The 13146-nt window shown below is 55.7% G+C and overlaps 1 protein-coding gene across 1 annotated transcript in view; it reads left to right on the top strand.

The window, feature by feature from the left end:
* The window catches only part of LOXL2 (lysyl oxidase-like 2), a 74372-nt gene that overhangs the window by 38433 nt on the left and 22793 nt on the right, over positions 1-13146 (top strand). Inside the window, exons 4-6 of the mRNA XM_004685225.2 lie at positions 2308-2519; positions 8017-8239; positions 11477-11660. Coding sequence (XP_004685282.1) covers positions 2308-2519; positions 8017-8239; positions 11477-11660 — 619 coding nt within the window. The remainder of the gene's footprint in view (positions 1-2307; positions 2520-8016; positions 8240-11476; positions 11661-13146) is intronic.

Genomic DNA, 13146 nt, shown 5'->3' on the forward strand with positions numbered 1-13146 from the left:
ACACACAGGCGTACATCCCCACAGAGTCAAACATACGGACGCAGAGACACAGCCCGAGACCACGAGATACCCTCTCCATACTCACACACACACAAACACACACACACAACACAGTCAAACAGACACGCACCCACAGGCGGTTTGTGGAAGAACAAGGAAAATAACACCTGGTCTTAGTGCTTTCTCTTCTCGAAGCCCCTTCTTCCGCCTCCTGGGGCCCAGCGGGCTCTCCCCTCCAGTCCCACTTCTGCAGAGGAAATGTCTAGCACACTAAGTCTATCCTGTGGAACCCCTCACCTGTCAGTTTCCTCCTCTCAGCTCAGGGGGGCACTGGGGTTCACATCTCCCATGGAGGGGGCATGGCTGCCTCATGGCAGGCTGGGTGGGGGGTCAGGAACTTAATGAAGGGGCCTGTGAATTTCATGAAGTCAGCACAGTGCTGCCACAGGGCTGACACCACAGCAGTAACTTTCCTTCTGGGCATTACACACCACACCCTGGCATTCCAGCCTTCCTCCTGAGGTGGGCAGGGGAGGACAGCCCTGGCCTACAAGCCCTTTCAGCACTCACCCTTGTCCACGCGTCTTGGTGGCAGAAGGCCTGTGGCCTGAATGGAGGCTGTAAGGGATCCAGGATCCAAGCTGGCAAACAGAATCCTGCCACTGTCGACTTTCCTTCCGTTCGGCGTGGAAAGGCACCAGGGCCAAATATTCCTGGCCCACATATTTTCCACCGCCTCACAGGGCCAGCGAAGCAGGACCTGGCTTTCTACCCGGAAGCCAGTGGTGGTGAGACACAACGTCCTGGGTACCTAAATAATGGTCCTGTTCTACCTCCGGGCCCATTTGCATCCTGACTGGACTGGGACACTTGGGTGCCTGGGTCTCCCTGCCAGTCCTCTGCTCAGCCCCACCACGCCCCACCTGGCCCAGCCCAGAGGTCTCCCACTGCCCCACAGGCATTCCTGCTACCAGGTGGCCCCGCGAGATGGCTCGACCAGTTTCTCATCAGTACAACGGGGAGAAGAATAGCTAGACAGCACCTTGCTTGTTGTTTGAGGACTGGATGAGAGAATGCACAGGAAGTACTTAGTGGGGTTCTGCCCTGTAATTCAAATATCAGGTGTAGATTTGAGCCTGGAGGCGGATGTGGAATCAGTCATGCTGGGATGTGGGCTCCTCGCTAAGGGATTGAGTGTCACTACACAGGAAAAGAGCCCTCGGCCCAAGGACAGACTTCTCTGGTGGCCAGCTCTGGGGCAGATGCATGGGGATGGAGGTACAGTAAGGACTCAGGGGCCTTTCCAGAGCTGGTGGTGGCCCTACGGGGCAGAGGCAGGAGCAGAGTGAGGAGGGGCTGGAAGGGAGAGGTTCTGGAGGCAGCTTCCACCGATGGGCTGAGTCTGGGGAAAGCATGCACATTACTGTAACTCTGGGGAAGCCCGAACTGCTCTCCTTAGGGTTGACCTCTGGAGACCCTGGCCTTCTACCAGACCCCTGGGACTTGGGGGTGGGTGTGCCCATGTCAGGCTGAGGAGAGCTGCAGAAAGGAACCCCCATCCCAGCATCTCCCACTTCCTCCTGCTAAGCTCTTGCCTCTTTTACACTGTCACAGAAAGATGTGTGGGGTGGGGGTGTAAAGGAACTTTCCAAGGGGCTCAGGCCATTCCCTTCCTGGTCATGCCATGTGGCCCCCTGCCCCACCCTGGTCCCCAGGACGCCCTTCCTAGCTAGGCATTCCTGAGACCCTACACACCGCTGCTCCCTGCCCGCTTCTCTCCCCGCCCTACGTCCTCTCCTGGGATCTCTCATGGAGGAATGCAAGGTCCACTCAGATGCAAGGTCACAGGCAAGATGGTGCCCCAGTCTCAGGGGATTTGAGGCTCACAAACCTGACCATCATTTTTACCGGAAGATCAGTAGAGAGACAAGCATAAACACATACACACTTCCTGGCGTGAAATGCAAAAATCCAAATTATTAATATAAAACAGAAATTTGAAGAATGCTTTCTCTCGTCTGCTCTTGTTCTGAGGTCTGCGACCTTGTTGATGAGCCACAGAGAAGCTGTCGCCCTCTCATTCCTCAACCCCAACCTCCTCACATTGCTCCAGGTCGCCCTTCTCCCCTCCTGCAGCCACACTAGACTCCACACATAGTGAGTTACGACCACAGCCTATGGGGTGTGCTCACGAGCACCAGGCCCGCAGGGCCTGCGGCCAGCAGAGAGGTCTCCCGCGGCCTGTCACTTGGTGCCTTTCCCGGCCACTCCAGGAAGGTGACTGCGTCTACTTCCTCCTCCTTCCAGAACCTGAACATCCAGGTAGAGGACATTCGGATCCGAGCCATCCTGTCCACCTTCCGCAAGCGCACCCCGGTGACAGAGGGCTACGTGGAGGTGAAGGACGGCAAGGCCTGGAAGCAGATCTGTGACGAGCACTGGACGGCCAAGAATTCCCGCGTGGTCTGCGGCATGTTTGGCTTCCCTGGGGAAAAGACCTACAACACCAAAGTGTACAAGTAAGAACTACACAGGCCAAGTATCCTGGGCTTGAGGGGCCAGGTCAGAGCATAAATGCTGCGGGGGTCCTAGAGGAGAGGACCACCAGTGTCGGGGGCCCCGTCAGGTCCCTCCAGCAAGTGTCTCCTGAGTACTTGGGAGGCTTCGCACCAGCTGGCCCTTCCCTGGGCACCCCTTCTCAGCTTCCCCTGCTGATGGGAGTTCCTCTCAGGAACTCACGCTCCTGTGGGAGACAGCCCCAGGGAGGGAGGCCCTGAGAAGGGTGATGGCAGAGGTGAGGTGCCAGGGGCTGCCAGTCCAGAGCTGGGATTCAAACCCAGGTGTCCGGCTACAGGACCTGCACTCCTGGAGAGTGTAGACACACAGCTCTTTCAAGTCAGAGAAAGGAGAGTGGGGACTTCGAGTCAGGAGACCTGGGTCCAGCCCCAGATCTTCCTCCAGATGCAGGGTACAGGGCAGGCTGCATCCCACTAGGGCTTTGGTCTAGCTGCCTTTGTTCTCACCCCCAGCCCACCACTGGGGTGAGGGTTGACACCCAGCTGGGCATGCTCACAGCCCCCCTGGGGGTGATGGGAGTGATGGCTCTCACCCCCAGTTTCCCTCAGACAGAACCAGGTCTTCCTCGTGCTGGCACTGAAATCTGTCTCCTGAGGACTTGGGAGGCTTGGCACCGGCTGGCCCTTCCCTGCTGATGGGAGCCAAGAAAAGCAAACCGCTCTTGACAGGTTTCTTATCTAGCTGGTGTCACCTGTGTCCCCAGCCTGACCACATGTCTGAGCTCAGACCGGGAAAGCTGCCAGCAGCCCCGCCGGGGCCAGGCACCAAGCAGCAGGAAGCTTGTTTCGTCATCTCCAACACTGCAGATGGCCCTGGGTCCTTCTGCTTTTGAGGAGGATCTCAGCTCAGTTTTGGCAGCTGTGCCTAGGTGATCCTTCCAGGTGCTGGGTTCCAACCCTACTCCCTACTGTCCCAACCCCTAGTCTGTGGCTTTTTTTTTTTTTTTTCATATGGGCTCAGGAAAAGGCCTCAAAAGCCAGGAAGCATACAAGGTGGTGGTGGGTGGTGTTCTTGGCGAGCTCAGTGATGGTGAGCAGACGCCGCTGGAAAGCAGCTCCTCATTGGAGATGGTGTGGAGGGACAGGAAGGTCCGTCTCACTTGATTCTCACATTTCACATTTGCTATACCAGGGCCTTAGCTGATACGATAAAAGAGAGATGTGCTGGGAGGAGTTGGAGTCTGGGTGGAACTACAGGGCTGAGATGGCAGCAGGCTTAGGGATGGCCAAGCGCTGGGCTCAGCCCTGGGGCAGCCTCGGAGACCACTGGGTGCCACCACAGGGGCCCTTCCTGGTGGCGCAGCGGGTTAAAGCCCAGCACTAAGAAGCTAAAGCCAATTCTGCATGAGGGTGAGACTTAGGGGTGCCAGAGCCCACTCTGAGCAGGGGCCTCCTCACATCCCCGAGGCCTGCTGCGGCATCTTTCCCATCCCCCACTTGTCTTTCATGCACCCCACTGCCCTGCTGTTGCTGACATCAGACTCCTGAGAAAGGAGAAGCGGCCTTCCAGGGAGACCGTCACTCTAGGAAGGACACATTTTCAAAGTGTTGTCCCTCTGGAGTGAGCTGGACCAGGAACTACTTGTCGTCATTGTTGTATTTTGTCTTTTAAAGATTTATTTATGCACACAGAACTGTGGTACAGGCCAGAGGTGCAGGGGCAGTGAGAGGATTCTCCAGAGGCAGAGTGGGGAGCAGAACGGGCCGACTGACGAAGTACACGGCTGAGGGGAGCAGCGGGCGGGCCAGGAGAGGTCTGCCACGCCATGTGGGTCACCTCGGGGAAGGCGGGGATGGAACTCATGCAGAAGTGGCTTTAGCTTCTTAGTGCAAGGCTTTAACCCGCTGCGCCACCAGGGAGGGCCCCTGTCATCGTTTTTAAATGTAAAGCAGGAGGCCAGCATTAATAGTGACTGATGGATGCAAGTTCATTAAGCGGAGATTCTGCATCCGATGTTGCAGCTCAGGGAGTTGGAAGGACTCTTAATAATAGGCCCGGTTAGCTGAAACATGGACCAAGATGTGGTCACCAGGAGCAAAGAAGAGGAAATGCCCAATCGTCCCTGCCTTCACCAACAGGAAGGGATTCAAAGGCTGAGGGGATGGGAAGTTAGAGTTGTTTGTCCCTGAAGGCCTGCTCAGCCAGCCCGGGAGGGCCCAGAAGACTTAGCATAATATGGGGAGTCATTTTGTGAGTGTGGTGTCCTTCAGGCCCGTGATAGCTATTCTCTGCATGAGGGTTGGGGGGTGACTACAGTCAGCAGGGGAGGGTGGTGGCATCCAAGTGTCACCATTCAGCTGCCAAAGACAAAGGAGGGGCGTCACCGTGATGGAGAGCAGAGTCACAGCAGCAAAGGGTGGCTGGACGGGCACAGTCCGTGGCATTGGCTAGTTCATCCTGGTGCTTCTAGAAATTAAATAGATGGTGTCGGGGGGCCTTCCTGCTGGCACAACGGGTTAAAGTGCAGCACTACAAAGCTAGCCGCAGCCACTGCAGCACAAGTTCAATACCCGCCCCGGAGGTGACCCACATGGCGCGGCAGACCTCTCCTGGCCTGCCCGCTGCTCCCCTCAGCAGTGTACTTCATCCATCTGCCTGTTCTACTCCCCGCTCTGTTTCTGGTGAATCCTCGCGCCACCCCTGCATCTCTGGCTGTACCCCATTTCTGTATGCATCAATAAATAAGTCTTTAAAAATGAATAATAGGGCCCTCCCTGGTGGCGCAGCGGGTTAAAGCACAGCACTGGGAGCTAAAGCCACTTCAGCATGAGTTCGATCCCTGCCCACCCTGGAGGTGACCCATATGGCACGGCAGACCTCTCCTGACACGCCCGCTGCTCCCCTCAGCAGTGTACTTCGTCCATCTGCCTGTTCCGCTCCCACTCTGTCTCTGGTGAATCCTCTCACCACCCTTGCACCTCTGGCCTGTACCTCAGTTCTGTATGCATAAGTGGATCCGTTTTTTAAAAAAAAGAAATTCAATAGACAGGAAGTTTACTACATTCTTACTGGACATGTAGAAGCTGGAAAGGTCTAGGATAAGACAACAAAGATCTACTGTGAATCATGAAGCAGAGTCACAGCCTGTCAATCAATTCCCAGACATAAGCCTGACACAGACCCAGACCCTTTAAATGAAGGGAGGCCGGGTCTCCTGGAGGAAGGCACTGGGTAAACTGCCACAAATGAGCCCACTAATCTTTCTCCCAGAATTCCCCAAAGGACCTACAAGCTATTACCCACTGGGGGAAAGAAAGGAAGTGATAAGAACTGCTCAGAACTGTGGACACTGCTGGGCCCTGGCTGTGAACTGGATGACAATAGGAGACCCAACGTCACCGAGCCCGCAGTCAGAATAGGGGCTTCCGGGGTCAGCAGAGCTCTAGGACTTTGGCTCAGGACCCTCTCACAGGGAGTCCCTGACTCCATCCTGTGGTTACTTCCCTAGGTCCAGAATGTGTATTTGGAATAGACGTTCTCAGCCGCTGGCAAGGACCCTACACAATCTGGCTTCCTCCCTGGCAGGGAGAGCCAGTAGGACTCTTCCTTTTTAGTACAATCATTCCGGCTAGAGGTTCTTCCTATTACACAGCCTTGGAGTTAGACACTCCTCAGACACCCCAGAAAGGCCATCCCCTAATTCCAGTCGGCCCTCCCATCACCAGGCCGGAGTGGGCTGCCCACCCACTATCCCAGAGCCTCATATTTCCGCCTCCTTGGGGACTCTCTGGGGTGAATCACGGGGAGGCCTGTGGAAGGTCAGGGCACATTCCTGTGAGCTGATGTGAGGGCTGCCTGGGGAGGCGGGAGCTTAGCCCTGGGGCAGCTGTGTTTGCCATGGGTGCTCAGTGCTATATTAAGAGCTCAGCACCTCTGTTCCTGGGAGAGGGTGATGTTCACTGAAAGTTGGAAACAGCAGGATTTTCCTGCGCCAAGGCAGGCCCATGAGATCCGACCAGTCTTATGCAGCCGATTTCCAGAGTGCTCTCCTGCCTGACAGGGTTCGCGGGGAATGAGCCAGGGGCTGAAATTCCAAGTACAGAGACTGGAAGGAACTGAGGAAAGGCAGTGGTTCTTGGACTTAATAATAACTCTGCTGCGTAGTTCTCTGCTCTGGGCTACAGCTCTGGGGAGCACACAGCCTGCGTTTTCCAGAATAGCCCCTTTTGCAAAGATTCTGTGTCATCATGCCGACTTGAATTATGAGTCAATTGTTGTTTAAGAAAAGATATTGGTGACTGTAGGATTTTTCCTTACTTGATATTCAAATTGCATTCACATGGAGGCAAAGCAAACCTCCAGGCCTACTAGGCCAGCAGGGACAGGACTCTGACCCTCAGGGGGCCCCGCCACAGGGCAGCTGGCAGCGATGCTGGCTGGCTCTCCTGGGCACCTCGCTGAGTTCTGCCGAGAAAAGATGGGCACCCTGACCCCAAAGAGCTGGGACAGCCTGAGAGGTGGGTGTCCTCCCCAGACACCTCCTCTGTGGACACACCGCCATTTAGGATGCATTTCAAACCCTACTCTCTTTAAGTCACCCCTCTCTTCTCCTCCTCACTTTCCCCTTAACCAATCAGTTTTGATTTGCTCACATTATGAAAATGTGGATAGCTCTTCCTGTGTGTCGGGTACTCTATTAAGTGCTTTACAAGTTAAGCGCATTGATCCATATTCTGACTTTCAAAAAATAAAAGGGGACATTTACATGAAATACAGGCTAGAAGCTGCCCCAGGATGCGGGCAGAAGAGCACCTCAGCCTCACTGACCCCAGGACGAAAATACAGCTGGTGGCCAAGTGTCACCAGTATAGTTTCCACTAAGAAGCAACTTATACTTAAATGCGGTGAGTGGGGGTAATTAGATACTATACTTTTTGCTTCTCTCTTTAATCTTGTCTACCGCTGGGAGAAAGTTTAACAGGCAGCTCACACTGCTCACCGATAAAGGGAAATAAAAACAACACATCGGTGGAGATGCTCTAGAAAGACAGGTGAACTGCCACCTGGTTGACCTGGGACTGAGGGTTTCCTGGGGCCAGGGCCTCACTCCTTTAGATTTGTTTTTTGTTTTGGTATTCATAGGCTTGTGTATTCTCACTACTATTCTCACTATGCTGACTGTGACTCACCCCTTTCCTCAGGTATAAACTGCCTGAGGGCAGGAGGCCTGTGTCACCTCACATCCTGCTCACACCCTACCCAACGGAGCCCAGAGTACCAGGCACTCAGAGCCTACAGAGGTGCCTACAGAGGTGCCTGCATGGTCCTGCCAGTCTGCGCAGGGCTGAGCTCCAGAGCAGGGACCGTGTCTGTCCAGTGTCATGCCAGATCCACAGAAGCCGGCACAGTGCCAGGCCCAGGGCAGGTGGCAGGTGCTAGCTGGAAGGGCGAGGGGTGGGTGCCTCGATGCCCTGCTCACCGCCCCTCCCACCTCTGCAGGTTGTTTGCCGCCCGGAAGAAGCAGCGCTACTGGCCGTTCTCTATGAACTGCTCGGGCACGGAGGCCCACATCTCCAGCTGCAAGCTGGGCCCTCAGGTGTCGCTGAACCCAGTGAAAAATGTCACCTGTGAGAATGGGCTGCCGGCTGTGGTGAGTTGTGTGCCTGGCCAGGTCTTCAGCCCTGATGGACCCTCAAGATTCCGGAAAGCCTATAAGCCTGAGGTGAGAGTGGGCCTCTCGGCTCCTGGAGGGGGCGGGGGTGGCAAGTACGGCAATGGCAGGGACCCCAGGGAAGAGTGAGGAGAGTGGCCGCTTAGGGCAGGATGGCTGCAGAGCACTTGCCTCGCCAAAGAGCCACCTCAAGGTGGCAGCTGGGCCACTCCCCAAAATCATGAGCATCCCTCTCATCTCCCTCCCACTGCCATTCCAGTCTGACACCTGAGCCCCACCTGCTGAGGGCAGATACCTGGGAGAGGAGGGCACCCACAGACCTGTCACGGCTCTTGTGCCCTCACCAGCTGCTGACCCTGCTCTTGGGGACAGTGGGGGGGGTAGCGGACACCTTGCGCCCCTGCACTTTTCGCAGAGGGGAGCCGTGTTTAAGAGCTGCCAGACAGGCGACACGGCTCTTAAAATCACAGGAAATCCGCTAAGGATGTTTTCAAACATGTTCTGGTTTGTTCTGCAACAGATAGGATACATGGGTTAAGAAGCTCTCACCTGACGGAAAATGAAACCCTGCCTCTGCGAGGCTAAGCCACCTGTACCCATGAACCACTGCGTGTGTGTGTGAGCCAGCAGCCGTGGGTGCACACCTGTGTGTGCAGGCGTGTGTGAGCATATTCAGGAAATGTCCATCTACATTTGCTCCCACAAACTAACACCTTCAGCAGACTGATGTCTTAGGGCTGCTGTATCTGACTAAGCACAAGACTCGATGCAGCCTCTGAGAAGAGACATGCACTGTCCTGCCTCCCCTAGACAATCACTGAGATGATTAGTTTTCTTTTCCTGCCCTTCTTTTTTCATATAGCCACCCAAAGGTCTCTGTGATATTCTGGAAACTTCTAACATGGGCTGGTGGGTGGCATTAGCACATGGGTAGAAGACGGGGTGAGCTAGAAAAACAGAATGGATCATTTATTGGGGAATGGGTCTGAGTAAGATATAGCCAGGGTGGACTGTAATTCAGGCCTGACCGAGTCAGGTAAGAGGAGGGAGAAAGCCTTGATGGGGACAGATGTGTGTTAGCCAGGGCCAGGGTGGGTCGCAGGCCCTCGGTTTCCTTTCCCTCTCCTGCTCCCACCATCTTCCCCTTGGACCTCTGCGATCTCCTCTCCCCATCAACACCTGAAGGCCCCCTTCAGGAAAGAAGGGAGAAAGAAAACTGGGGCAAGAACCGGTTGTCCCACATTGGGTGTCCCCCTCACAGAACTACACAAAAAGAGTGACGTGAACGCATGAGGCCGGCCCAGCCGCCAACCCGAGGCCAGGGGAACTTCTGGAGCACCTTCCTGGCACCCCTGGCAGATACCCAGCCCTTCCCTGGTGCTCCCCACGGGACCTCCACAGTGCACAGACCTGCCTGCGTAACCCATGGGCGACGGGGGCAGTCCCCCCCACCCCCCACCGCAGGAACCCCACTCCCTGCCCCAAGACCTGATGACCACACCCTCTCTTCAGCCTCCGTCTGAGCCTCTGAGTTTTCCTCATGTGTCATCCCGAATACCAGCTCCTACTGTTTTGGAATTCCTCTTACTCTGTGGCTTAAAGCAAAGGAACCAAGTTCACAGCAAACCAATTTTTAAAAAGAGCAAAAGAGCGTTACATCACATTTTCCCTGGTTTCATGCTTCCCTCTGAGGCCAGCTCAGGCTCCCCGGCCACTGCCAGGCTGCAGCAGGGGTACTGGGAACTCTGCCGACATTAAGCTCTGGGCATAGATGGTCTCTGCATGGGAGGGGGCCTGGCATCCAGCTACATGGCTTGGAAGGGGAGGTCAGGGCAGGGAGAGGGCGAGGTCTCTAGCAAACAGGGTCTGGAACCAGTAGTTTTCTTGTCTAAAACTAGAATAAAGTTTCATGAAACTGATGGGTGTTGCACGCCCACCTCCATCCCTCTGGCTTCTTCCCCTACTGCCAGGGTCTGGGCCGACCCTGAGGTCTATAAAAATGGATGTGGTCACAGCACCCCACCCTGCCAAGACCAGCCACAAGGCCCAATTGGTGGGGGAGGAAATGTGTTTGACTAGGAACCTCCCTCAGCTGGAGATGGAGACACGGATTCTTGTCTGATGCCGTGGCCCTCAAAGTGGTCCGCATAAAACAGAAAAGCACCACCGCCCGCAAGGTCCGCATGTCCCACCATTGGCGGGGAGGGGAAAGGTCTGTGCATTGGCCTGAGCCAATGCACATGGAACAGTAAGGTGGTGGGTCTGTCACGCGCACCTCTATGTGGAGTCCTGTGAGTATCAGCGACAACCCAGAGCTTACAGCCTTCTCGGCACCCCACCCCAACAAACACACAGACAGGTGCACACCTATATCTATGCATACCTGCATGCATGCCAGCACATATGTGTATCATGCACATGCATACACACAGAACTGCTGCAAAATGGGTCTGGGCAGATGGAGTCAGGTGACCCAACTCCCACCTCGTAAGACAAAAGCGAGTGTGGTCACAGGCTGGTGGAAAGTGGGACTTGCTTCTGTGCAATTAAATAAACCCATTAGGTAATTACGGCTTCCTGGCTGTCGGGCTGTCAGTGAAAAAGTAGGGGCATTTAAGCTGCAACTGCACATCCTCTCTGCATATCTCACGGGCTGGCACCTTTTGAAGACTCAGGTTGATTGGGCCTTGGTAGCCTCAGGAGCATCAGGGTGAGCCAGCTCCAGGACAGATACAGATCTCAGCCAGGGGGAGGCGCCCCACATCCTCTTGCAGCACCTGTTCTCCAAGCCCTGGCCTTCTGGCCTCCAGGCCCGTCTTCCCCTGCCTTTCCCTGCAGAACAGGAGGATCCTAAACACCGCGACCTGTTTGGTGCCGTGGAGTTTCCCACAGGGCTCGCCGACTGTGCTCTGGCTACAGGACGGCAGAATTGTGACCGATCTGGAATCTGTCACTTGGGGGTTTCTTTCTGTCACTCCAAAGCTTGGGGTTCTGGAGTGACGCGGTGCTAAAGTTCTGGAGCCAAGCACGGGTTGGTGAGGGTCGTCAGAGGGCTTCCCAGCCATCCAGGACAAAAGCACCACAAGAGGACTACAAAGGGAGCTAGCAGCAGAGCGGACCCTCCTGAAGGAACACCCCCCAATTACCCACGAGTCTGGCAGCGTGTGGGCTCCCAGCCCGGATGCCTGGGCTGGGAGCGAGTGGCTGGGAAGGGGGGGCGAGTGGGCACAGACTGCCTGCTGAATATGCATCAGCTTCTGCACTCAGCAGGAACGTGTGTCTCTCCAGCAACCCCTGGTGCGGTTGAGAGGTGGTGCCAACTTCGGGGAGGGCCGTGTGGAGGTGCTCAAGAACGGAGAATGGGGAACCATCTGTGACGACAAGTGGGACCTGGTGTCTGCCAGCGTGGCCTGCAGAGAGTTGGGTTTCGGGAGTGCCAAAGAGGCCATCACTGGCTCCCGCCTGGGGCAAGGTAAGAAGTGGGGGTGTCCTGTGGCCTTTGTTCATGGGGGTGTGGCCTGGGGAGCCCACAGGCTGGTTGGTGCTTTCCAGGCGCTTCTTGCTTCCCTTCCTCCCGGAGCAGCCGCTGCTCACTGACAGCAATTTGAAGTCACTCCCCAGACCATCAGAGCTGGAAGGGCCTCAGGGAACTGTGTTGTGCATTTGGAAACGAGGCCCAGGGAACAGAGTAGGTGTCTGGGTGAGGCTCTCATGTTGGCAGCTGGTGGGCCAGGACCCAGGAGTCACTGGGTCGTGGACCACTCCTGGCACGAGGACGCCAAACGTCCTCATTTTCCACTGTGGCGCAGCACTCTACACATCCTGTCTCGGCTGAGAACACGGTGCCCCTCCCCACATGCCATGGGATGCCAAGGAGAAGGGCCTGATTGTAATTAAGTTTGCTGAACTAATCCTTCATCTGCATAAAGAACAAACGCATAGGAGACTCAGGGTCGCTCACAGAGAGCTGAGTGGTTAACACAGCAGACAGCATCCGTCCATGCCCCCCCCCCGCCCCCAGCAGCCCCGGGAGAACTCCCATCCGTGCCAGCCCCACCCTGCAAAAGGAGGGCTCTTCACCCCAAGGAGACCCTGCAGCCCAGTGAGTACCCAGCCCTCCCTGGAGAACTCTGGCTTGAACAGGAAATGCACAGGCATCTCCTGGGATCTTTCTGAGCTGACCAGCAGCATGGGTCACTGCTGTGAGCTGAGGGCACCAGCTGGCAGGGGTTGGGGAGGGAACAGAGAGGGCTGCAGAGTGGGGTAAGGGGTGCAGTGTCCTGTGGGAAGAGGATGTTTTCATACCATCAGACTTAAGGTCATCACCCGCAGAAGGAAACTTTGTCAGGTCATTGGCCAGACCCTGGCAGAAACGACGGTCCAGTGAATGGAGAGAGGCCTGGAACCACAGCTGGGCCTGGAGGGAGGACCTCAGGCTATATCAGGAAGATGAGGGGTGTGAGACCCAGGAACGTGAAGTCAGCTGGATAATTAGTGGCAGAGAAAGACAGGACCCATGTCTCCATCTCTCAGATTTGCTTGTCCCCGTCTGACCCCTGTTCACATTCATGGAGAGCTGACTGCAGTCTGCCAGGAGGCCCTGGGTCTGCACTGAAGTCTGGGGGTCTAGGGTGGGCTTCATCTTGCATTGTGCCACCCCGAGTCTTCAGTTAGGCTACATGACAAGGCCTCTGGATATGGTGAACTCTTTGGGGTCCCCTTGGATCTTAAATACTCCCCAGTCCACTTTACTGTATGGCTGAAGTGTTGGTCTGTGTTCTCCAAAGGCCTACAAGGCAAAGGCCCCCATCCTAGGGAGTAAATAAGCTCAGGATGACACAGAATTTCCACTGGTCACGGGCGTGTGCTATTTGACCTAATTATTTCACTGCCCAGAGCAACCAAAGACTTACACTGGCCTGCAGAACCCCAGGAGAAAGAGACGTCGGGCATTTTCA

The sequence above is a fragment of the Condylura cristata genome, unplaced genomic scaffold (assembly GCF_000260355.1).
Source record: "Condylura cristata isolate star-nosed mole 26May11 unplaced genomic scaffold, ConCri1.0 scaffold00018, whole genome shotgun sequence".
In the NCBI taxonomy this organism is placed as follows: Eukaryota; Metazoa; Chordata; class Mammalia; order Eulipotyphla; family Talpidae; genus Condylura; species Condylura cristata.